The 27,232-nt window shown below is 43.5% G+C and overlaps 2 protein-coding genes across 2 annotated transcripts in view; one reads left to right on the top strand and one right to left on the bottom strand.

The window, feature by feature from the left end:
• LOC111950204 (cytotoxic and regulatory T-cell molecule-like) overlaps nucleotides 1–6,101 on the bottom strand; it is a 13,014-nt gene extending 6,913 nt beyond the window's left edge. Inside the window, exons 1-6 of the mRNA XM_023967612.2 lie at nucleotides 6,032–6,101; nucleotides 3,777–3,914; nucleotides 3,364–3,516; nucleotides 2,359–2,478; nucleotides 949–1,110; nucleotides 397–579 (exon numbers count right to left, since the gene is read on the bottom strand). Coding sequence (XP_023823380.1) covers nucleotides 397–579; nucleotides 949–1,110; nucleotides 2,359–2,478; nucleotides 3,364–3,516; nucleotides 3,777–3,914; nucleotides 6,032–6,077 — 802 coding nt within the window. The 5' untranslated portion in view covers nucleotides 6,078–6,101. The remainder of the gene's footprint in view (nucleotides 1–396; nucleotides 580–948; nucleotides 1,111–2,358; nucleotides 2,479–3,363; nucleotides 3,517–3,776; nucleotides 3,915–6,031) is intronic.
• An 8,341-nt stretch (nucleotides 6,102–14,442) lies between these two features.
• LOC111950714 (heat shock protein 8) overlaps nucleotides 14,443–27,232 on the top strand; it is a 31,912-nt gene continuing 19,122 nt past the window's right edge. Inside the window, exon 1 of the mRNA XM_023968529.2 lies at nucleotides 14,443–14,630. The gene's annotated coding sequence lies outside the window, so the exon portion shown is untranslated. The remainder of the gene's footprint in view (nucleotides 14,631–27,232) is intronic.

The raw sequence follows: 27,232 nt of genomic DNA, 5'->3' as shown, positions 1-27,232 counted from the left end.
TACTGGTTGGTAGGTGATCAAATACTTATGTCATGCAATAAAATGCAAATGAATTACTTAAAAATCATACAATGTGATTTTCTGGATTTTTTCACAGTTGAAGTGTACCTATGATATAAATTACAGACCTCTACATGCTTTGTAAGTAGGAAAACCTGCAAAATCGGCAGTGTATCAAATACTTGTTCTCCCCACTGTATATGGCTAATATTGCTATTCACTTCCATTTCAGGAAACATCCTTGATGGTATGAGAACCAATTGCTTTTGTTTTGCACCTAAGCAGTTTTCAAACTTTTCACAAACACAAACTTTTCACATGTTGAAAACCAACTCGCAAAACATTTGTAGATGTAACCTCAGGGCAACATGGCTGTTAATAAAATGTCTTACTTACTGTGAGGGCTGAGTTGTGAGTCAGGGGTTGATGCTGGTGAACGCTTTGTATTGGGCCAATCTAAGGCTGTAGCTGTTGGTTTTTCTGTTGACACCTGTGTACCAGGCCAACGGGAGACTGTTTTTGAACCTTCTGTACTTGGCCAATGAGAGGTTCTCGAAGTGGAGTGTGATTCCTCAGAGGCTATAAGATAGAAGGGAATTTCAGTTATTGATGTTTGTGTGGTAAAGATACCCTAGTGTGCCATGACCCTACCGTTCTCATGGCATAATTTTAAACTAGTGAGAAAGTACCCACAGTGTGACTGTGCAGTGAAACCATAAATGTGCACACTTAACTTTCAATGTTCCTCAAATAGAACACTACAAGCAGAACTACATTTCAAATAAAGGCATACCAGTTATTTTAAATTCTTTGTTGGATATTTCCACCTTACTCTCAAGGAGGTCATCTGAGCTTTATGTCATAGTATTGTAGTATTTATAGTATATATACCCTGCTAAATTCAACCTCCCATAGCTTGAAAGTGTGAACAATGAACTTGGGACTTACGATTCTGTCCAATTTTTACGAAATTCATCAGAGAAGAATTGTGTAAGGCTGGATGGCGAACGATGCATTTCACTGTGACTCTCCTCTTGTGGGACTGAACATGCAAGACATCCAGGGAGGAATATGTGTTTTTTTCCAAAAGATACTGGGACTGAGGCTGAGCTAAATAACAAGAGAAAGGTTCAATGAACTTTTAACAAAGTGTCAAAATGTCATATGTAACAGAATGTCAACAACCATCATACTTATTCTTATAATACTGACCAGCACTGCCCTTTACAGGGAGAATACAGACATTTCACTTCCCTTTATTTTGGATGAGATAAAGTGGAATGTGTGGGGGATTTGTTTTCGCAGGGGAAGTCTATTACTGTTTTGAGGCATTTCCCTTCGTTATATATCATCACAACATCCTCAGTCTCCTACTACTCCATTTTGACTTGTCTTGTGTTTTTATTTTCCACAATCCCTTAAAGTGGTTGTTATCATTGGTTAAATATATTGAATAATGTAAGTGGGGCGGCAGGTAGCCTGGAGGGTTGGAGCATTAGGCCAGTAAGCGAAAGGTTGCTGGATCGAATCCCCGAGCTGACAAGGTAAAAATCTGTCGTTCTGCTCCTGAGCAAGGCAGTTAACCCACTGTTCCCCGGGCGCCGAAGACATGAATGTCGATTAAGGCAGCCCTCTGCACCTCTCAGATTCAGAGGGGTTGGCTTAAATGCGGAAGACACATTTCAGTTGAATGCTTTCAGTTGTACAACTGACTAGGTATCTCCCTTTTAAGTGAACGACAGGGGGGGCAGGGAAGCAAACCAAGGTCGCTGGTGTGAAAGGCAAACAACCTATGCATTGCGCCAATAGGGTTAACCCACTTGGTGTGAAATTGAAACGTTCCTCATTTTGCGAAGAATGCTACACTGCCCCCTCCGGACAGAAAAGGCAAGTCTCCGCGCTTCAATCTACCGTTAACCCCTTACACGTCTGGCCGTGCTTTCCGATGGCCTCACGGCCGCCATTCCACCTCTGTCACAAATATAGTGTCAGGGGTTATGCTCTGCCAGGAAGTCTTGTTAAGTGTTGATTGTGCACAGGTGTGGCAACCAGGGTGTGGCAGCTGGCAGAGCCGTGAGGCTGTTGGAGTTTGGTGGCCATGTGAACCTTTGGTTTGAATATTTAGTTTTTGGCATGCCATGTTTTGTTGTCCTTTTTGTATATACTATTATTTGTTAGTCATACACCATTTTTTAACATAACTCACTTGGGCTGGCCAACCAAGGAGTCAAAACACACCCTTTAGCTAGGCCTAGGATCCCTAGAAATAGTAAGTGTATCAAAATCAGAATGTTTCGATTTTAACATAATCCCTTGCCATGAAATCTACTAAGTGAATCTAGAATAAAGGTAACTTACCATCAATTTCTAACCCACTCCCCAAAAGCCATGAAATTTTGGGAGGATGGCTATTTCCCACTGCAGAACATTTGATGGTAGTCTTTCCATTGTGTTCTGTTATCTCCAATTTTGGCATACCTTGAGAATGACAAAAAGAGTGAGATTATGATTTTGGGATTCAACTTAATTAGTTGGAAGTGGGAATGGGGCAAGCACTCTACCTCCTGACATCTGCAAATATGTGTATGTGACCAATAACATTTGATTTGATCCAATATGAATATTCGTTCACACTTTATTTAGATAGATTATCTACAGATGGTCATACTATGTTGATAAGCAACTGCTTACTAAGGTTATGGTTAGGATAAGGGTTAGTGGATAATTAGTTGAAATGTTGTTGACAATTATTGAACATGTACAAACCATTTACTTAGGACTATCCACATAAAGTGTTTCCGAATATTCTACTAGCAACGGTCATCAAAATTGTTAAAAGGTTTTGAAAACAATTATCATAAATGCAACAGTTGGACAATGGTTGAAGATATTTTTTTTAATCCATCAGGTATTGAATGAATTATAGCACATAACATGTTTTACTGGCACGGCCAAATAATGAGTTCAGGTATTTGTGGTAATTCAGGTATTCAATTTGTAAAATGTCCCAGTTTTTTATTTTCTTAGAATGCACTCATATATACATTTTCTATTGGTATCAGGTATTTATTTTATATTGTGTTAAAATAAAGAAATCTTTATGTGCCTCATTTGCATAAACACACTGAGTGTATTTGCATATGTGAACACATTAAAATAAAGGGGTGGAAAGCAATCAATCCAGTGAGATTTAAGTGACAAGTGGATTTTGCACCACTCAAACACAGGAAATAGATGGCTGAAAAAGACACATCCTCAAGTGGGCGGGGCATTCGCGTTGACAATTCTACTCAGTAAAGACAAAGGCTGTGTGCTTTCTTAATCACTATAGACAACAATGCTATGACAATATGTCATACTTACCCAAAACTGTCACGGTAACTGATTTCACTACAGGCACTTTTGTGTAATGTAAACATGTGTAGAGGCCTCCATCTTTGAAGGTGACATCAGACACACTGACTGAAAAATCGGACTCGGACAAGTTGATTATCTTGTAGCGCTTATTCCTCAGGGCTGTTAGTGAAGATAAGGAAGAGAGAATGCATGTCACATCATGACTCAACTACTTTAGTTCATAACAAAGATGTTACAATATGAGTAGGAACAAACATTTTTACTTGTATCATGTACAACTATTATTATTCTAGCCATACAGCTGTCAACATGTATTGCTCATTTAGTGGGCTTCCAGTCTACATTCAAATGGAGATACTGCTTCGTTTCTGTATATAAAATAAAATGAACGTCTGTATGTGGTATTATAATATCCTCACCCTTATGGTCATTGAAAAACATCACATGCCCGTTAGGATTCTTCCATTCCACGTGGCTCCTGTGGGCATTTCTAATGCGACACTTAATGGTTAGAGTCTCACCCTCCATCACGGTCATATGTTGCACTGCAACGGATCCTGCAATGGCAAATACCAATGAGTTAGTATAGGACATACTTTGATTGACATGATAGAATGTTCCAACATGATTGAAACATGAACATAATGAAACATGTTCACCCTAATTTTCAACAGCACTTTCCTCTTTCTTACAGTATTTTAACATAATATGATTATGGATGGACTGTATTGAAAAGCAATCATACAGAGGAGATTTAGGGGTCGTAGAATGATGAGTAAGTGGGCAGTGTAAATTATCTGGATAAGATCTGAGACAGACCCTTATACCAACCCCTCATTTCTCACAGCTCTGACTCATAGCACTATTCTACCACTCTGTAGGCCTCTTGTCTCAGACTCTGCCTCTGCCTCTGGGGGCCACAGAGGAAACTGAAGTAGACTGAGTTGCTATTGTCGGGCTTGAGGCTATGGGAGGTGTGACAAACAACAACATGCGGGGTGTGCATTTGCCCCTACACTGCACATAGGCCTACAGATTATGCAGCCAACTTTCACACAGCCTTCTACACGGCAACTGACAGGAAATCAAACATAGCGTGGTCAGTCACCATTCACATGAGGGGTGTGAAAGCGAAAGCAAGGGGCATGTGGTTTTCTTCACACTGTCTACGTGAGCGTCATGTGTTCCTTTTTCCTATGCTACTGCTATGACTAGTGGTAGGCCTACTGTATATGGAAAAATGAACTGTGGTGGCAAATTGAGACCGTTGGTGTTGGTGGGCTTGAAAAGTTTTGAAGGGTAACTGTTTTCATACATTGTGTGGGCTAAAATAATGTAACATAATAATAGGGTAATGCTATATAGCACCTACTGAAATGAAAGAAATTCCATGGGGATGGTCTATGGTGGTCCATGGAATTACTGTAATTTAGAAATAACCGTTGTGATTTTTAGAGCTGTCTTCAACGATTGAATTCAATATTCATATATTTAATGAGGTACAGTATATGAACCACAATGAGAGCTGATGACAACCTAAAATGGTTGAAACGTTGTGATAATAAACACATTACAGTGCCTTGTCTTTTTGCCAATTCCGAATATACTGCATAACTAGACTCTTTTTGTTATCAATTTAAAAACCATGCTATATGATTAAAAAGTCAGCAAATGACATTCAGAGATCCAAAGAATAATTTGTCAAACATATTTAAACAAGGCAACAATTAGTACACATTTTCACTGTGATACAATCCAAAGAGCATTTGATCATGTCTATTATTTTTGTGTTGTCACTACTTGTCAGACTGCCAGAGAAACCACAAGATGGTTATCATACTATACTCTAGAAATAAGGCACGAGGGAGTGTGATATATGGCCAATATACCATGGCTAAGGGCTGTTCTTACTCGACGCAACGCAGAGTGCCTGGATACAGCACTTAGCCGTGGTATATTGGCCATATACCACAAACCCCTGAGTTGCCTTATTGCTATTATAAACTGGTTACCAACATAATTAGAACAGTATACCCATGGTATACGGTCTGATATACCACGGCTTTCAGCCAAATCAGCATTCAGTGCTCGAACCACCCAGATTATAAAATAGTATAGTATATACGCTATGTGACACTGAAAATAAACTGATTGCAGTGGCAGATTATTGAACATTTTTGGAAGATATTATTGTGTAATCAAACGTAGGGCACTGTGGTCAACAATGGCTTTCTGTGTTTCTCTAAGTATCCACCTGTATACATCATATGCTAGGCTGTATATCGATATACAACATTTCTCTCCAACCAGAGTACATTTTAATAACAACATTGATTTATCTCAATCTATTGGTAACATCATTCAGATGCACTTACAGTAGAGCAATTCACCTCCACAATTCTCATGAAAACAACTAAATGTGTCACAGCACCAGTATCAAGAAAAAAGCAGTTCCATTTTAATTTATCTGACATGCTGACAAAGATTGTGGAAACATTTACAATTTAAAAAATGTCTAAATATGAATACAGCAAACATATTGATTTGTGTTATCTTACAACAAAAACACATAACTCTGTCAATCTGTATTGTATAGGCCTACATGTACCCTGCCTGGGTACTTTGTACTTAATTGTCTCTGACACAATTACTTTCAGTGAAGTAGCCTACTCACCCCTTACAAACAAGACTAGGAAGCAAAGCTGCAGCTTTAGTGGCATCTTGACTGTCAGATTCAGATGTGGACTATCAGAGCCACTTCCTCTCTGAGGTGCTTTTATACACTACATACACGACAGCAAGGGGCCTTCCATGACATCACAGCAAAATTCATGGGGTTTCCACGCAACACTGAATACATTTACTTTCAAAGGCATTTCGGGTGATACCTTTAGAGGTTGTTGATCACATGGAATGAAAAATAATACAATGTTGATTGGATTATGAATTGACAAATGTTAAGAATGTCTATTTTCTAGTCTTTATGACATCTCTTGAAAGTTATCACCATGCACCAATGTTGTAGCCTGGTAGAACCAGCCTGATCCAAGCTTTTACTATTCTATTTCACTTATAATACTATATCAGTCTGGGCTTTGTCCAATAGATGCAGGGTTGGAGGTTAATGTTATTATGGTGAATCATCGAAAGACTGGGTGTAGTAGTGAGAGTCTGCTGGATTCCAGCCCACCTTGGATGAAATAGTAGACCAGGTAGCCAAAAGGGCTTTAAAACTAGATTTAATTGGCATTCTTGCTCCACTTGGTAGAGGTGAGGCCAGATGTAAGATTAGAGACATTATTATAGATGTGTGGCAAAAGAGGTGGGACAACGAGCCTAAGATCTGGCATTTATATGCCCTCCAAAGAAAGGTTGGTGGACCAAAATTCAAAGCTCAGATTAGGAAGGAAGAGGTGGTGTTTGATCGGTTGGGCCAAGACATTGAACTCATTACATCTGGTTGGCAAGCATGTGAATAGTTTGTGTACAGTGTATGGTTGATGAAACAGTGAAGCATGTGTTGATGTATTGTTGTAGGTACCGGAATGTAAAAGAGAGGGAAAGATTGATGTGTATGGTTATTGAGGTTGTATGGGGGGTTGTAAGGGATTTTTTGGATGGGTTTGTTAGAAGTTAGTAAGGCTATTTTTTTATTTTCTTAGTAGTACAGGATTGGGTAGGAGGCTTTAGTTTTTCTTAATGTTTGTTTCTTTATTCATTTATTGTAGGTGGTAGCATGCACATCTAACATTTGTTTGCGGACCGCCATAATACCATAGATGTAACGGCTGTCGTCGGTGGAAGAAGGTGAGGACCAAGGTGCAGCGTGGTAAGTGTTCATGATGTTTAATAATCATCAAAACTGAACACTTAATAACAAAATAACAAAGAAACAACTGTGCAGACACACAAAGACTGAAAATAACCACCCACAAAACCCAACAGAAAGCAGGCTACCTAAATATGGTCCCAATCAGAGACAATGACTAACACCTGCCTCTGATTGAGAACCATATCAGGCCAAACACAGAAATAGAAAATCATAGAAAAACGAACAGACAATCCACCCAACTCACGCTCTGACCATACTACAACAAAAGACAAAACAAGGAAACTAAGGTCAGAACGTGACCGCACCTTGGGGGGGGGGGGTACTGACTCGGCCGCAAAACCTGAACCTATAGGGGGGGGGTCTGGGTGGCATCTGCCGCGGTGGCGGCTCTGGCGCTTGACGTGGACCCCACTCCACCATAGTCTTAGTCCGCTTTCTGGGCCTCCTAGGAACGGCGACCCTCGCCGCCGCCGACCTTGGCCTGGGAACCCTAATAAATGGGCCCACGGGACTGAGGGACGCCTCTGGACTGAGGGGCAGCTCCGGACTGAAAGGCAGCTCCGGACTGAAAGGCAGCTCCGGACTGAAGGGCAGCTCCGGACTGAAGGGCAGCTCCGGACTGAAAGGTAGCTCCGGACTGAGGGGTAGCTCCGGACTGAGGGGTAGCGGCAGGCGGCTCTGGCGCTCCTGACTGGTGGGCGCTCTGGCGGCTCCTGACTGGCGGCGGCTTCTGGCGGCTTTCCTGACTGGCGGCGGCTCTGGCGGCTCCTGACTGGCGGCGGCTCTGGCCCCTGACTGGCGGGCGGCTCTGGCGCTCTGACTGCGGGCGGCTCTGGCGTTCCTGACTGGCGGGCGGCTCGGCGCTCCTGACTGGCGGCGGCTCCGGACAGACGGGCGGCTCTGGCGGCGCTGGACAGACGGGCGGCTCTGGGCGCTGGACAGACGGGCGCTCAGGCGGCGCTGGACAGACGGGCGGTCAGGCGGCGCTGACAGACGGGCGGCTCAGGCGGCGCTGGACAGACAGGCGCACCTGTAGAGAGGAGACGGAGAGACAGCCTGGTGCGTGGGGCTGCCACAGGACCCACCAGGCTGGGGAGACCTACAGGAGGCTTGGTGTTAGGAAGGAGGCACTGAAAGGACCGGGCTGTGGGGGAGCACTGGAGCGCAGCCTTGGCACCACTCCCCCAGGCTGGATAACTACTCTAGCCCGGACCCTCCAGAGTGCAGGCACAGGTTGAACCGGGCTGTCGGTGAGAACTGGAGATCTAGTGCCTACTACACGCACCTCTCCCTTAGGCTCCACTCCCACATTTGCCCGGCACGAGCGGAGCGCAGGCATAGAACGCACTGCACCCTCCCAGCGCCCCGGAGACACAGCACGCAGAGCCGGCGCAGGATACCCTGGACCGAAACGGCGTACCGGAGACCAGACACGCTGAGCAGGCACAATACGCCCCGGCTGGATGCCCACACTCGCATGACACTTTCGGGGGGCTGCCCTATAGCACACCGGGCTATGGGCACGTACTGGCGACACCGTGCGCTTCACCGCATAACACGGTGCCTGACCAGTAACGCGCTGCTTATAATAAGCACGAAGAGTGAGCTCAGGTCTGCTACCTGGGGCTGCCTCTCGTACCTGTCGCGCTGCCGTGCTGCCTCCTCATATCGCCGCCGCTCAGCTTTCGCTGCCTCCAGCTCTGCTTTGGGGCGGCGATATTCCCCAGCCTGTGCCCAGGGTCCTTCTCCGTTTAAAATCTCCTCTCATGTCCTGGAGTCCTGAGATTTCGGCCGCTGCTGCTGCTGCTTGGTCCTTTTTTGGTGGGTGGTTCTGTAACGGCTGTCGTCGGTGGAAGAAGGTGAGGACCAAGGTGCAGCGTGGTAAGTGTTCATGATGTTTAATAATCATCAAAACAGAACACTGAATAACAAAATAACTAAGAAACAACCCGAAAACAGTTCTGTCTGGTGCAGACACACAAAGACTGAAAATAACCACCCACAAAACCCAACAGAAAACAGGCTACCTAAATATGGTTCCCAATCAGGGACAACGATTGACAGCTGCCTCTGATTGAGAATCATATCAGGCCAAACACAGAAATAGAAAATCATAGAAAAACTAACATAGACAACCCAACTCACGCCCTGACCATACTAAAACAAAAGACAAAACAAAAGAACTAAGGTCAGAACGTGACAAGAGAAGACTAGATGCAGCGTTTTGGAATAGAGCGCAATAGTAATGGAGTCTTTTTGTAGGCACTAACTCCGCCATGGTTTGTAGGAAAAAACCTATGGGAAAATTTAGTTTTTGGGGGATAAACGCCGAAAATAAGGTTTGTGGTAAACACAAGCTTAGATCTTATACGTTTTGTTCTATGAGATAATCTTCATCAGCTAACATTACTTTTTGTGAATTTTGAAGCATGTATTTTACACAAAGCACAAAGGATTCATAATTCATAAAGGTCATGTTAACTGACTGATATTATCTCAGAGAACAAAACGCAGGGAAACAGGGAAACTTAAATCAGTTTAACCTAATATCAGCATGTTAAATGTGCAACCAGAGGGAAAACAATTCTAGACAACCTTTACTCCACACACAGAGACGGGTACAAAGCTCTCCCTCGCCCTCCATTTGCAAATCTGACCATAATTCTATCCTCCTGATTCCTGCTTACAAGCAAAAACTAAAGCAGGAAGCACCAGTGACTCGGTCTATAAAAAAGTGGTCAGATAAAGCAAATGCTATACTACAAGACTGTTTTGCTAGCACAGACTGGAATACATTCCGGAATTCTTCCGATGGCATTGAGGAGTACACCACATCAGTCACTGGCTTTATCAATAAGTGCATCGAGGACGTCGTCCCCACAGTGACTGTACGTACATACCCCAACCAGAAGCCATGGATTACAGGCAACATTCGCACTGAGCTAAAGAGTAGAGCTGCCGCTTTCAACGAGTGGGACTCTAACCCGGAAGCTTATAAGAAATCACGCTATACCCTCCGACGAACCATCAAACAGGCAAAGCGTCAATACAGGACTAAGATTAAATCATACTACACCGGCTCCGACGCTCTTCGGCTATGGCAGGGCTTGCAAACTATTACAGACTACAAAGGGAAGCATAGCTGAGAGCTGCCCAGTGACACGAGCCTACCAGACAAGCTAAATAACTTCTATGCTCGCTTCGAGGCAAGTAACACTAACACATGCATGAGAGCATCAGTTGTTGCGGATGACTGTGTGTTCACGCTCTACCTTGGCCGATGTGAGGTAAGACCTTTAAACAGGTCAACATTAGGCCGCAGGACACGTACTCCGAGCATGCGCTGACCAACTAGCAAGTGTCTTCACTGACATTTTCAACCTCTCTCTGTCTGAGTCTGTAATACCAACATGTTTCAAGCAGACCACCATAGTCCCTGTGCCCAATAACACTAAGGTAACCTGCCTAAATGACTACCAACACGTAGCACTCACGTCCGTAGCCAGGAAATGCTTTGAAAGGCTGGTCATGGTTCACATCAACACCATTATCCTAGAGACCCACTCCAATCTGCATACCGCACCAAAAGATCTACAGATGATGCAATCTCTATTGCTCTCCACACTGCCATTTCACACCTGGACAAAAGGAACACCTATGTGAGAATGCTATTCATTGTCTACAGATCAACATTCAACATAGTGCCCTCAAAGCTCATCACTGAGCTAAGGACCGTGGGACTAAACACCTCCCTCTGCAACTGGATCCTGGTCTTCCTGACTGGCTGCCCCCAGGTGGTAAGGGTAGGTAACAACACATCCGCGACGCTGATCCTCAACACAGGGGCCCCTCAGGGGTGCGTGCTCAGTCCCCTCCTGTACTCTCTGTTTACTCATGACTGTACGGCCAGGCACTACTCCAACACCATTATTAAGTTTGCTGATGACTCAATAGTGGTAGGCCTGATCACCAACAACGATGAGACAGCATATAGGGAGGAGGTCAGAGACCTGACCATGTGGTGCAAGGACAACAACCTCTCCCTCAACGTGATCAAGACAAAGGAGATGATTGTGGTCTACAGGAAAAGGAGGACTGAGCACGCCACCATTCTCATCGACGGGGCTGTAGTGGAGCAGGTTGAGAGCTTCAAGTTCCTTTCGTCCACATCACCAACAAACTAACATGGTCAAAGCACACCAAGACAGTCATGAAGAGGGCACGACAAAACTTGTTCTCCCTCAGGAGACTGAAAAATTTTGGCATCAAATCCTCAAAAGGTTTTACAGCTGCACCATCAAGAGCATCCTGACGGGTTGCATCACTGCCTGGTATGGCAACTGCTCGGCCTCCGACCGCAAGGCACTACAGAGGGTAGTGCGAACAACCCAGTACATCACCGGGGCAAAGCTTCCTGCCATCCAGGACCTCTATACCAGGCGGTGTCAGAGGAAGGCCCTAAAAATTGTCAAAGACTACAGCCACCCTAGTCATAGACTGTTCTCTCTGCTACCGCATGGCAAGCGGTATCGGCGCACCAAGTCTAGGTCCAAGAGGCTTTCAAACAGCTTCTACCCCCAAACCATAAGACTCCTGAACAGCTAATCAAATGGCTACCCAGACTATTTGCATTGCCCACCCTCTTCTACGCTGCTGCTACTCTGTTATTATTTATGCATAGTCACTTTAATAACTCTACCTACATGTACATACCACCTCGACACCGGTGCCCCCGCACATTGACTCTGTACCGGTACCCCCTGTATATAGCCGCGCTATTGTTATTTACTGCTGCTCTTTAATTATTTGTTATTCTTATCTCTTACTTCTTTTTATAGGTATTTTCTTAAAACTGCATTGTTGGTTAAGGGCTTGTAAGTAAGCATTTCACTGTAAGGTCTACCTATACCTGTTGTATTCGGCGCATGTGACAAATCATTTTTATTTTTATTTTATTTGTATAAGATCTCCTAAGCCTGTGTTAACCTCAGACCTTATTTTCAGCGTTTATCCCAAAACCCTATTCTTTCCCCATAGGAATGGCTGAACGAACCATATGTAAGATTAATTAAAAGTTAAAGAGCAGCAGAATAGTGAGCAGATATATATATATTTTTTCTTTACATGGGAATTGCGCCATGGCCACCACTGACAAAATCCATTCCATAACCATCTGCGTTTGTGATAAGAACTGATTTTGTTGGGTCCCCACTTACATTGCATGAAATTGGCACGTTGGTGCACATTAAGAACACACAGCTTAGATATTCCCACCCCTTCCACCTCATCGCAAGTGAGCTGATGTTAGAGAAGTAAATTGCCGAACCTGACGCACGGGATGGAAAAAGCCAGAGACAGTTTTTACAAACCGAAATTGCCAACTAATGTGTGTTTGATAATAGTGCCAGCCGAAAATAAAGCCCTCAGGCTCAGACGGTTTCAATGAGGAATGACAGACTGATCTGTGAAGAGAAATGGTGAACGGAATGGTGGCTATACCAATGTTGTACAGTGACTACTGTTGTTTGAGGTCTATAGGAAGTAGGATGAGGTTCACAGCTCTACAACATACAAATATAATGAATCTGCAAATCATTTATAATTTCCTTTTAGTACAATTTCAAATAAAAAAATAAAAACTAGCAGAACATTTAAATGTTTAACACCCACTTCCAAATTGAGCGTTTGCCCCACCCCCTAGACATGGGTGTTTGTGTAGGCTCAATCTAAAAGTTCAGTGAAAATTCCACAGAGGCAATCAAGGATGAGCTATTACAATATCTGTCCAATCCTTTCAGAACTATACGTGCTTTGGAAGTAGGGTATGGGGGTTGATTTAGAATTTTGTAAGAATATAGTCAAGAGCATTTTCTAGACTAAAGCCTCAAATAGAAGGATACAATCACATCTATCCAATATCTCTTCAGCTCAGTGTTCTATGATGGCATCTAGTGGAGAAACTTCATGAAATGAAATCTGGTGGTTGATACTGCATCTTGCATCAATAATAGAGTATCACAATATGAGTCATAATACCCATAAAACCTAGCGGTCAAACAGGGAAATGGTTCCAATCATTTCCCCACCATTCATTATGGGGATTTTAGAAACACTTAAAATAAGGTCTGTGTTCCGTGTAGGCTTACCCTGGCGTGACGTTTTGATAACCGTGTAACGACAGGGTAAGCCTACATGAAACATAGCCCTTATTTAAAGTGTTTCTAAAATCGCCTATGGGAAAGATTTATGGTGGAAAAACGATTGGAACCATTTCCCTGTTTGACAGCTAGGTTTTATGGGTATTATGACACCTGTGGAAGTTAATTTGCCCCAAAACCACAGAGTCGCTGGTTTGATCCCCCTTCAATTTCTACACTGATGACAGCAGTAGGATAGTCCCACAGGCCTTTGAAGAAAGTTCCCGTTTGCTTTTGTGCATGGGACTCTTCTAGAGAGAGTGGGAATTGTGTAGCTTTCTGTGTAGTTCCTCATATACTCTATAATGGGAGTATCGGCACAGGCAGTGCAACTGTCAAAAGACTGATGAAATAGGTTGGTTAAAGGTTGACATACAGAGCCACCAGTAACATGTGACATTGTTACATTTCCTTCCTGGGAACATTTAGCCTAGATGTAGGGCAGCAGGTAGCTTAGTGGTTAGAGTGTTGGGCCAGTAAAAGGTTGCTAGATCGAATCCCCAAGCTGACATGTCAAAATCTGTCGTTCTGCCCCTGAACAAGGCAGTTAACCCACTGTTCCTAGGCTGTCATTGTAAGTAAGAATTAGTTCTTAACTGACTTGCCTAGTTAAATAAAGGTTAAATAAAACATTTAAATTAGTGGGGGCTGCTGAGGGGAAGATGGCTCATAATAATGGCTGGAACGGAATCAATGTGTTTGATGCCACTCCATTCCAGCCATTATTAGTAGTAGTAGCCTCCACTGATGTAAATGTGGTTGTATATTGGCAGATATAAAAGCACAGTTCAAACTATATTTCTGAGACTCAGATTTCAGTGGGTCAGCCCCAGTTAATTGATTAGGAAAGGTGTAGAACATTATCTTGCTATTTCCGGGGCTATATAAATATTCTGTCAACCTACGTTTTTTCCCCCAGGGAATTTATGTAACGCACGAGCTAAACTTCATCCAATCAGAGTTCAATGCGTTGAGGGAAAGCGTAAAGAAAAATGTAACTGATCCTAGTGCTGGTTGATTCCTTACATGGCCATATAACGTATTCCGCAATGAACAATAGTGGCTATATTCTGATTGTAGATCAGTTTCAGACTGCTAGAACATACTAGAAGTGCAACATTTATTTTCACCGGCAGGTGAGGAGTTATTGGAAGAAGATATATAGAGGTAGAGGCTACGTCTCATTCATCGGGTTGCGGAGACTGCGAACAGCTTTCATTCCGAATTGCGTCCATCATATCCAGGTAATTAAAACAACAAAATGTTAATCTGTTATATCCTACATCTTTGTCAGTTATAGGCATATGTAATGTGACGTTTCCTACAATTGTTTATTGGCTAACCATATTCACTTTTGTATCAGTGTTTTCTTATAATTAGAATCCACATGTATATACCTATTTGTTGATTTAAGATAATTTGATGTCTACATTGTTGTATTCACTTGTGGGTCTATTCAACCATTCTCCAAGACGACAGCTAAGAGATGCCAGAGCAGTCTCTAGAAAATGTAATAGGGTACTGGTGAAATGGCCGCAATTAATTGATATGCGCATGGATGCGGAGCCAGCTGTACTGCAGTACTTACTGCGTTGTCCTTCAGAATCCCGGGTGGGGGAGGGTATAAAACGGTCGTGACTTGCGACAGATGAAATTTACCACTGAAATAGCGCGAGAGTTTGGACTGGATGTTTTGAAACCAGCCAGCAATTTGGCGCTTTCCGTTGCTATGGCAATAGAGTCCCTCTATTGCAGCTCTAAGCTGATCGAGGACCACATTCATTAGTAATTAGGTCCTCAATCAGCTTAGAGCTGCCCTAGAGCAGAGGTTCCCAAACTTTTTATACCCCTTCAAACATTCAACCTCCAGCTGCGTACCCCCTCTAGTACCAGGGTCAGCGCACTCTCAAATGTGTTTTTTTGCCATTGTTGTAAGCCTGCCACACACACTATATGATACATTTATTAAACATAAGAATGAGTGTGAGTTGTTGTCACAACCCGGCTTGTGGGAAGTGACAAAGAGCTCTTATAGGACCAGGGCACAAATAATAATATAATAATAATCAATAATTTTGCTCTTTATTTAGCCATCTTACATATAAAACCTTATTTGTTCATCGAAGATTGTGAATAACTCACCACAGGTTAATGAGAAGGGTGTGCTTGAAAGGATGCACATAACTCTGCATTGTTGGGTTGTATTAGAGAGGGTCTCAATCTTAAATCATTTCCCACACATAGTCTGTGCCTGTATTTAGTTTTCATGTTAGTATGGGCCGAGAATCCACTCTCACATAGGTACATGGTTGCAAAGGGCATCAGTGTCTTAACAGCACGACTTGCCAAGGCAGGATACTCTGAGCGCAGCCCAATCCAGAAATCTGGCAGTGGCTTCTGATTAAATTCAATTTTCACAGAACCGCTTGTTGCAATTTCGATGAGGCTCTCTTGTTCAGATATCGGTAAGTGGACTGGAGGCAGTGCATGAACGGGATAACGAATCCAGTTGTTTGTGTCGTCCGTTTTTGGAAAGTACCTGTGTAATTGCACACCCAGCTCACTCAGGTGCTTCGCTATATCACATTTGACATTGTCCGTAAGCTTGAGTTCATTTGCACACAAAAAAAATCATACAATGATGGAAATACCTGTGTGTTCTCCTTGTTAATGCATACAGAGAATAGCTCCAACTTCTTAATCATAGTCTCAATTTTGTCCCGCACAATGAATATAGCTGCAGAGAGTCCCTGTAATCCTAGATTCAGATCATTCAGGCGAGAAAAAAACATCACCCAGATAGGCCAGTCGTGTGAGAAACTCGTCATCATGCAAGTGGTCAGACAAGTGAAAATTATGGTCAGTAAAGAAAACTTTAAGCTCGTCTCTCAATTTAAAAAAACGTGTCAATACTTTGCCCCTTGATAACCAGCGCACTTCTAAATGTTGTAAAAGCGTTACATGGTCGCTGCCCATATCATTGCATAGTGCAGAAAATACATGAGAGTTCAGGGGCCTTGCTTTAACAAAGATAATAATTTTCACTGTAGTGTCCAAAACATCTTTCAAGCTGTCAGGCATTCCACTATGTCTCCCTGTCATGGCTTTTGTGCCATCAGTACAGATACCAACACATATTGACCACCAAAGTCCATTTTATGTCACAAAGCTGTCCAGTACTTAAAAAATATCCACTCCTGTTGTCCTGGTTTCCAGTGGTTTGCAGAAGAGGATGTCTTCCTTAATTGACCCCCCATAAACGTAATGGACATATACCAGGAGCTGTGCCAGGCCCGCTACATCTGTTGACTCTTCCAGCTGTAACGCACAGAATACCCCTCAATCAGCCTCCCGAGAAATGATCTTCAGCGAGACTGGGGGTCGGCAGGGCCTTAAGGCCTAATGGGGCTCCGCTCCACTCATAGAACTGGAGTTACAACTCCGGTAACTATCGTTCTATTGTGGAGCTCCGCCACATAGGGGAGCTCAACGCTCCAAAATGTGCTCCCTGCCGAGCCTAACTCTTCCCACTTAATGAACAGGTCGGGCCCAGCAATGGCTGCGACCAAATCCCGCAGTACTGTAACACACTGTGAAAACAGACTGTGTCACAATGTACTGCGTCCTCGGTCTAATCCGCCCTACTCAGTCTAAAGGCATAGCCAATGACTAGTGGGCAGAATAACATAATGAGTCATACTAATCTGTACCAGCAGATAGATGAGCTCAAAACTGTCAATACTAAAGATTAGTCTAAAAGTACTGTAACACCAGTTACAGAAACTATATCCCTAATCCTTCCGCCCAAACACAGTCATAGACTTGTGGGCAGGATACAACACATGGCTCTACTATGCTACACCCTCAGCCAGGAGTCATGTCATGTAGTTATTCTAATAGGAGAAAGCGGACCTGATGGAAACCCTGTCCATTGATCCTGCGTTTCCCGCCTTAGTTCTCGCCTTCCCACCAGCAAAGCTGAGTATAGGCTAAACCAATTTAGAAGACCTACTCACTGATTTCTCAGTGTAACCCGCCACACTCAATCCATAGCCAAAGCCAATGATTCGTGGGCAGATAATAGAATATGGGCCACCTACTCTGCCTCAGCAGATAGATGATACCTCAATATTCTATCAAATTTAGTGACCGGTTTAATAGTAAAGTAATACTAGTTACAGCACTATTTCCCTCATCACTCCTCCCCAACACAGTGATACACTGGTGGGCAGTTTCGACATTCCCTGTTGTACTGACAGTGTCAGACAAAGGTCATGTCACACGTCTCTCTCTTTGACAAAAAGAGCAGACCTAATGGGAAACCTGCCGTCCTGATCGTCCTGCATCTTTTCTAAATTCAAGTTCTCACTTCAGCCATGCTGAGTACAGAACGAGCTAGAGAGTTATACGACATGTCTAACAGGTAGAATCAGATAAAAGGAGACAGTGACGCCCACGGCACCGCTGCACAAATATCCTCTACCCCTGTTCCTCTAAAAAAGGGCCGTAGACGCCGCTACTCCACGAGTTGAGTGGGCTCATATTCCCTGAGGCAGTGGCCACCCTGCCGCCTCATAAGCCATCTCATTGCCTTCACAAAGCCAATGAGACAGCCGCTGTTTTGAAAGTGGTCTATCCAGTGTACTAGCACTGTGACACACAAATAGCTGAAGCGATGACCTAATCGTTGCTGTGCGTTACACGTAGCACGCCAAGGCGCGCACCGGGCACAGGCGATGAAGCCTCTCCTCTCTCCGCTCCACATGGGGAGGGGGGGAGAAGGCCCACAGCTCAACGGTCTGTGACCTATAAAATCTCTTAATAACCTTCGGAATAAATGCAGGGTTAGGACGTAACACCGCTCTGCTCAGATCGCCGTTAATGGCAAGGCAGTCGGGTCTCGTCGAAAGAGCACCCAAATCACTGACGCGCTTGGCCGTAGTCAAAGCAAGCAACAGTGCCGTCTTCAGAGAACATCTTGAGGGGGATTTGATTCAGTGGCTCGAACGGCGTCTCGCAGAACGCCTCGAGTACCAAAGTTAAATCCCACTGGGGCAGCGTGGCTCTAGGCATTGGCCTAAGCCGCTGCGTTCCCAATAGAAACCATTTCAATAGAGGGTGACAGAAGACGGTGTCTATGCCAAACCTCTCATGACAAGCTGAAATCGCTGCCGCGAATACCTTAATAGTGGTCGGTGAGCGCTGCTTGTCAAACATGAACTGTAGGAAAGAGAGCACGCCCTTGACATGACAGCACACGGTGTACACATTCTCTGTGGCATTTTTTTCTTCTTCCAACCTTGGTCAGTAGAGTGGAGTTTTCCAGAGAAAAATCCAGACACTTCCCAACATCCTCGTCTTCTCTAGAAGCGCCGTCATCATATGACGCCTCAGAACCTGAGGCTAACACAGACATGGCGTCCTCTAGAGGGAGATCTACCCTGAAATGCCCACCGCTGCTTCCTCTCCTTTAAGAAAGGAGGGCGCAGCTAGGGCATTTCGGTGGATCTGTGAGGCCGACCCTAGCGCGCTGTGAACCTAAGCACACGAAACATACAGTGGGGCAAAAAAGTATTTAGTCAGCCACCAATTGTGCAAGTTCTCCCACTTAAAAAGATGAGAGAGGCCTGTAATTTTCATCAATAGTACAATCTAACTCTGACAGACAAAATGAGAAAGAAAATCCAGAAAAATCAACATGGTAGGATTTTTAATGAATTTATTTGCAAAGATATGGTGGAAAATAAGTATTTGGTCAATACAAAAGTTTATCTCAATACTTTGTTATATACCCTTTGTTGGCAATGACAAGAGGTCAAACGTTTTCTGTAAGTCTTCACAAGGTTTTCACACACTGTTGCTGGTATTTTGGCCCATTCTCCATGCAGATCTCTCTAAGAGTGTGATGTTTTGGGCTTGTTGCTGGGCAACACGGACTTTCAACTCCCTCCAAAGATTTTTTTGGGTTTGAGATCTGGAGACTGGCTAGGCCACTCCAGGACCTTGAAATGCTTCTTACGAAGCCACTCCTCGTTGCCCGGGGCGGTGTTGTGTGTTGGATCATTGTCATGCTGAAAAGACCCAGTCCCACGTTTCATCTTCACATCCCTTGCTGATGGAAGGAGGTTTTCACTCAAAATCTCACGATAATGGCCCCATTCATTCTTTCCTTTACACGGATCAGTCGTCCTGTGTCCCTTTGCAGAAAAACCACACCCAAGAGCATGATGTTTCCACCCCTATGCTTCACAAGTAGGTATGGTGTTCTTTGGAATGCAACTCACATTCTTTGTCCTCAAACACAACGAGTTTGAGTTTTAAATACCAAAAAAGTTTCTATTTTGGTTTCATCGATCCAATATGACATTCTCCCAATCTTCTTCTGGATCATCCAAATGCTCTCTAGCAAACTTCAGACGGGCCTGGACATGTACTGTGAAGCAGGGGACCCTGTCCTGGCAACTGCAGGATTTGAGTCCCTGGCAGGCGTAGTGTGTTACTTAGGATGGTAGGCTTTGTTACTTTGATCCCAGCTCTCTGCAGGTCATTAATAGAGACGCGTGTGGTTCTGGGATTTTTGCTCACTGTTTCTTGTGATCATTTTGACCCCACGGGGTGAGATCTTGCCGTGGAGCCCCAGATCGAGGGAGATTATCAGTGGTCTTTTAGTCTTCCATTTCCTAATAATTGCTCCCACAGTTTGATTTCTTCAAACCAAGCTGCTTACCTATTGCAGATTCAGTCTTCCCAGCTTGGTGCAGGTCTACAATTTTGTTTCTGGTGTCCTTGACAGCTCTTTGGTCTTGGCCATAGTGGGGTTTGGAGTGTGACTGTTTGTGAGGTTGTGGGACAGGTGTCTTTTATACTGATAAAAGTTCAACACAGGTGCCATTAATACAGGTAACTGAGTGGAGGACAGAGGAGCCTCTTAAAGAAGAAAGTTACAGGTCTGTGAGAGCCAGAAATCTTGCTTGTTTGTAGGTGACAAATACTTATTTTCCACCATAATTTGCAAAATAATTCATTAAAAATCCTACATGTGATTTTCTGGATTTTCTTTTCTCATTTTTGTCTGTCTAGTTGAAGTGTACCTATGATGGAAATTAACAGGCTCCTCTCATCTTTTTAAGTGGGAAAACTTGCACAATTGGTGGCTGACTATTTGTCCCACTAAGTCGTGCAGGTCCATAGCGCCGCATAGTGGAGCATAGCGACACTGAGCTCTTAAAAGAGCTTTTGGTGTAGAAAATGCGTGCTCATTGAAGGACGATGTCGAGACCAGGAGCTCGACAGCGGGTTCATCCTGAGAGACTTCTTCTTTCTTACTAGGCCTTCTTCAGGCCAGTCCTGTCGATGAAGATAATGGTAGGCTGATTGAGGGGAGGCGTCCCCTTATATAGGGACACCTGTACTCCTATTGGCTGCAGGTGTGTGCATAATTTCTCAGGTTATTCACTGCCTAGGCAGCGGGGTAAACCACAAGGAGCAGAGCTCCCCTATGAGGCGGAGCTCCACGATATAGAACATCTCCTGCCATGTCACTGATGTGTCGTGAAACAGTGTTGTTTGATGAAGGCATTGTCTGTATAGTTTTTTGGGCCTTTTCCCCCAGCATTGTCCCAGCCATATCCGGGGCAGCAGGAAGAATTAAGTCCTCCAAATAGTATGGGACTTGCCTGTCCTAGCCACTCGGTAGCTCACCATATAGGACGCTACTAGCCCCTTCTTATTAATGGTATCTGTTGCTTTTATGCATGTCTTACTACTCTAAAGTTGTCTTTATTGTCACTCCAAAAACTCCTGTGGCTTAATTTTCAAATTGTCATGTTTTGTTTCTAAATGTCTGCGCAATAGTGAAGGTTTCCAGCGAGAGAGTAACACTTAATGTGATTGGATGTTAATTATTTGACTAGGCTACCTGTATTTGACATTGTGTTGTTATTTCGCTGAACACTAGATTTTATTTTTGGCAATGAAACGAGGCTACTGTTTAAAAAAATAAATGTGAATCACATTTTTATTTGGCTTACCCCGACGGCATTGGGCGTACCCCAGTTTGGGAATACCTGCCCTAGAGGCACCAGAACATCCCATTTAAGAACATTTTGAAGATTGTTCCACAAATAAGGTGCAAGAAAACAGAAAGCTGATTTACCTAACTCAGTAGAGACAGAATTTTCAGAGTTAGCCATCCCTGAGACCAGGTGTGGTAATTCTTATGTCTAAAGTTTAGTAATGATGTTAGGTACAGTGGGACTTTTTGCAAAAGGTCTTTATAAATGCCAAAATGGTAATGTATCAACCTACGTGACATCAAAGAGGGCCAATCAACTACTAAAATTGTCACCGTAATAAAATGTAGTGCGCTATGATAAACTGCATCTAACCGCTTTAATGAAGTGGCAGCTGCGTTCATATAGATGTCGCCATGGTCTAGGACCGAGAGGAACGTTGACTGAATAATCTGCGTTCTATTATTTAGCGAAAGGCAGGACCTATTTCTATAGAATAAGCCCATTTTTATTCTCCGCTTCTTAACTAACTCATCAATATGCTTTTTAAAAGACAGCTTTTCACCTATCAATACTGTATGCCAAGATATTTGCAAGCATGGACACGATCAAGTACATATGGTTAAATCAGACTTATTTTTATGCGCTCTAGAGAACAACATACAGTGGGGAGAACAAGTATTTGATACACTGCCGATTTTGCAGGTTTTCCTACTTACAAAGCATGTAGAGGTCTGTCATTTTTATCATAGGTACAAACTTCAACTGTGAGAGACGGAATCTAAAACAAAAATCCAGAAAATCACATTGTATGATTTTTAAGTAATTAATTTGCATTTTATTGCATGACATAAGTATTTGATCACCTACCAACCAGTAAGAATCCGGCTCTCACAGACCTGTTATTTTTCTTTAAGAAGCCCTCCTGTTCTCCACTCATTACCTGTATTAACTGCACCTGTTTGAACATCGTTACCTGTATAAAAGACACCTGTCCACACACTCAATCAAACAGACTCAACCTCTTCGCACATGGCCAAGACCAGAGAGCTGTGTAACGACATCAGGGTAAATTGTAGACCTGTACAAGGGTGGGATGGCGTCAGGACAATAGCCAAGCAGCTTGGTGAGAAGGCAACAACTGTTGGCACAATTATTAGAAAATGAAGAAGTTCAAGATGACGGTCAATCACCCTCGGTCTGGGCTCCATGCAAGATCTCACCTCGTGGGGCATCAATGATCATGAGGAATGTGAGGGATCAGCCCAGAACTACACGGCAGGACCTGGTCAATGACCTGAAGAGAGCTGGGACCACAGTCTCAAAGAAAACCATTATAACACACTACGCCGTCATGGATTAAAATCCTGCAGCGCACGCAAGGTCCCCTGCTCAAGCCAGCGCATGTCCAGGCCCGTCTGAAGTTTGCCATGACCTTCTGGATGATCCAGAGGAGGAATGGGAGAAGGTCATGTGGTCTGATTGAGACAAAAATAGAGCTTTTTTGCTCTAAACTCCACTCGCCGTGTTTTGGAGGAATAGAAGGATGAGTACACCCCAAGAACACCATCCCAACCGTGAAGCATGGAGGTGGAAAATCATTCTTTGGGGATGCTTTTCTGCAAAGGGACAGGACGACTGCACCGTATTGAGGGAGGATGGATGGGCCATGTATCGCGAGATCTTGCCAACAACCTTCCCTCAGTAAGAGCATTGAAGATGGGTCGTGGCTGGGTCTTCCAGCATGACAACGACCCGAAACACACAGCCAGGGCAACTAAGGAGTGCTCCGTAAGAAGCATCTCAAGGTCCTGGAGTGGCCTAGCCAGTCTCCAGACCTGAACCCAATAGAATCTTTGGAGGAGCCGAAAGTCCGTATTGCCCAGCGACAGCCCCGAACCTGAAGGATCTGGAGAAGGTCTGTATGGAGGAGTGGCCAAAATCCCTGCTGCAGTGTGTGCAAACCTGGTCAAGCTTACAGGAAACGTATGATCTCTGTAATTGCAAACTAAGGTTTCTGTACCAAATATTCAGTTCTGCTTTTCTGATGTATCAAATACTTATGTCATGCAATAAAATGCAAATTAATTACTTAAAAATCATACAATGTGATTTTCTGGATTTTTGTTTTAGATTCCTTCTCTCACAGTTGAAGTGTACCTATGATAAAAATTACAGACCTCTACATGCTTTGTAAGTAGGAAAACCTGCAAAATTGTCAGTGTATCAAATACTTGTTCTCCCCACTGTATACTTAGTTTTACCTGCATTCAGTACTAATTTCAGGTCAATAAAGCTTTTCTGTAATACAATGATGACAGACTGTAGTTCAGCTAGAGCCTGGTCAACTGTGGGGGCAAAAGCATACACAACAGTATCATCGGCATACAAGTGCAGGCTACATTTTTTTTTACATTCGATATTCTTAATGTAAATAGTAAAAAGTACAGGACCCAGAATCGACCCCTGCGGGACACCTTTCGTAATATCCAGGAAACCTGTTTGAACACCGTCAGTAGATATACATTGAGTTCCATCTGTCAAGTAATTTTAAAACCAGTTACATGCAGCCTGGTCTAGACCAATTGAGGAAAGCATCTGAATTAGCAGTGCCTGATCAACAGTATCGAAAGCCAATGAAGAGGGCAGCACAATGTTGCCTTTATACTTTTAACTATAGACTCCTCATTCATCTGTAATGACAGCTAGGTAGTATTCATATGGGATGTAAGTGACATGCCAATTTAGCTAACGTCACTGCCATCAGGAAGCACGATGACAAGCTGGTGGGATTGACTAATTCACCGGTGTTGTATCGAGGTGCTTGCCGACGTGAGCGCTTCCTACTAGGTAGCAGTATTTACGTTGTTGCCGGTGGCTGCTAAAGGCGTCCGTATGCTTCCCAGACTAAATAATTTCCGCATACATATGAAGATATTTTGTGATGTTTTTGTTAGTTTTGGACTTCGGCAAAAATAATGTTGAGGCAAGCCGAAGTCTGTAGACAAATCCTACGCTTCCTCATCAGCGATTGGTCAAAAGTAGGGATTCTTTAATGAAGTGCCTGTTGTCATTCAACAAGAGACGACTCGATCTCATGCACATTTCTTCACTTGAGAAATACTGCACCAATCAACCTCAGATGAAAAATTGCACAACTAAGATCTCGACAAAAACGTCAAAATGAATGACAGAGTTCTTCAGTTATCTTCATTTAATGACTATTTTGAGTAAGTGTCTACTGGCTTTTCTCGTAATTCAAGCGAAGGTCTTTTAAAGGAGTATGCGAACACACTCATTCGGCTAGTTGAGCTCGGCTAGACGCTAGCCAAACTGAAGTATGCTGACAACGTTGCCAATTTTCTTCCCTCCCGTGATTTGATAAAAAGTAGGATACTACCCTATACAAGAAATATTTAACACCGATAACCATGTAGATGTCAAGAATGAACGGTAACAACAAGCACTGCGGTCCAGCAACGGTGTGGGAAGTAGCTGGGCTAGAGTAGCCAATATCAGGTTGACAGTCACAGTAAGCACACACAGGGCCGGCCCGCCCATTAGGCAGGATTACGCGGCCGCCTAATTGACACACAAAACCTCACATAATTCTGCCCAAAAACAATGACCATTTCTCTCAACCAGTGGTATATAGGATTTTTAGGGGAGCGCTGATGCCGCTCTTTGATGAACAGTACCCACTTTGTCAATCAGGCTAATCACAACTGCAGTCCAGGAGTTTCACCCTGTGTGCTAAATTTGTCATGATCAGTGGTTTCCAGTTTGTATCTGTCAATTTTTGATGAGCTGATCATAGCGGAAAAATAATATACTACTGCATTTCCTGCTGTAGGCTAAACACATTGCAAATAGAGTACCACAGTATGAATCATAATACCCATAAAACCTAGTGGTCAAACAAGGAAATGGTTCCAACACTTAAAATAAGGACTGTGTTTCATGTAGGCTTACCCTGGCGTGATGTTTTGATAATCGTATAAATCTCTCCAAGACAAGGTGACTTATCAATATATTAGCCTGCATTTTTACATTTACATTTTAGTCATTGAGAGCGACTTACATTAGTGAGTGCATACATTTGAATACTTTTTCCGTACTGGTCCCACATGGGAATCGAAACCACAACGGTGGTGCTGTGAGCGCCATGCTTTACCAACTGAGCTACACAGGACTGAACAAATTGGCTATATTTCTTTAAGTTGACAATTCTGGGAACTGTCTTGTGCAAGTTTTAAATTGACACAATACCTGTTAGCAATGGTGTCAGCTAGAGATGACGTGCAGGAGCTTGCAGGGATTTTTAGTCTTGCATGATGTCTACTTTGATGCTAATTACCATTTTTGAATCTGAGAGAAAATAGATTTACATGGTTATCAAAACGACATGCCAGAGTAAGCCTACACGAAACACTGACTTTTTTTCCTAAAATTCCCTATGGGAAAAATGTATGGTGGAAAAACAATTGGAACCATTTTACTCTTTGACCCCTAGGTTTTATGGGTATTATGACACCTCCACTGTAGAGTTCTATAGGCTCAGGAAACAGTGGCTTGTGAAAGTATTCACCCCTCTGGGCATTTTCCCTATTTTGTTGCTTTACAACCTGGAATTAAAATAGATTTTTTGGGGGGTTTGTATCATTTGATTTACACAACATGCCTACCACTTTGAAGATGCAAAATATTTTTTTATTGTGGAACAAACAAGAAATAAGACACAAAAAAAAACAGAACTTGAGCGTGCATAACTATTCACCCCCCCAAAGTCAATACTTCGTAGAGCCACCTTTTGCAGCAATTACAGCTGCAAGTCTCTTGGGGTATGTCTCTATCAGCTTGGTACATCTAGCCACTGGGATTTTTGCCCATTCCTCAAGGCAAAACTGATCTAGCTCCTTCAAGTTGGATGGGTTCTGCTGGTGTACAGCAATCTTTAAGTCATACCACAAATGCTCAATTGGATTGAGGTCTGGGCTTTGACTAGGCCATTCCAAGACATTTAAATGTTTCCCCTTAAAGCACTCAAGTGTTTCTTTAGCAGTATGCTTAGGGTCATTGTCCTGCTGGAAGGTGAACCTCTGTCTCAGTCTCAAATCTCTTGAAGACTGAAACAGGTTCCCCTCAAGAATTTCCCTGTATTTAGCGCCATCCATCATACCTTCAATTCTGACCAGTTTCCCAGTCCCTGCCGATGAAAAACATACCAACATGCTTCACTGTGGGGATGGTGTTCTCGGGGTGATGAGAGGTGTTGGGTTTGCCCCAGACATAGCGTTTTCCTTGATGACCAAAAAGCTACATATTTGTCATCTAACCAGAGTACCTTCTTCCATATGTTTGGGGAGCCTCCCACATGCCTTCTGGCAAACACCAAACGTGTTTGCTTATTTTTTTCTTTAAGCAATGGCTTTTTTCTGGCCACTCTTCTGTAAAGCCCAGCTCTGTGGAGTGTACGGCTTAAAGTGGTCCTATGGACAGATACCCCAATCTCCGCTGTGGAGCTTTGCAGCTCCTTCAGGGTTATCTTTGGTCTCTTTGTTGCCTCTGATTAATGCCCTCCTTGCCTGGTCCGTGAGTTTTGGTGGGCGGCCCTCTCTTGGCAGGTTTTTTGTGGTGCCATATTCTTTCCATTTTTTTATAATGGATTTAATGGTGCTCCGTGGGATGTTCAAAGTTTCAGATATTTTTTTATAACCCAACCCTGATCTGTACTTCTCCACGACTTTGTCCCTGACCTGTTTGGAGAGCTCCTTGGTCTTCATGGTGCCCCTTGCTTAGTGGTGTTGCAGACTCTGGGGCCTTTCAGAACAGGT

This window comes from Salvelinus sp. IW2-2015, linkage group LG23, assembly GCF_002910315.2.
Source record: "Salvelinus sp. IW2-2015 linkage group LG23, ASM291031v2, whole genome shotgun sequence".
In the NCBI taxonomy this organism is placed as follows: domain Eukaryota; kingdom Metazoa; phylum Chordata; class Actinopteri; order Salmoniformes; family Salmonidae; genus Salvelinus; species Salvelinus sp. IW2-2015.
This window is presented reverse-complemented; position numbering and strand designations above follow the sequence as displayed.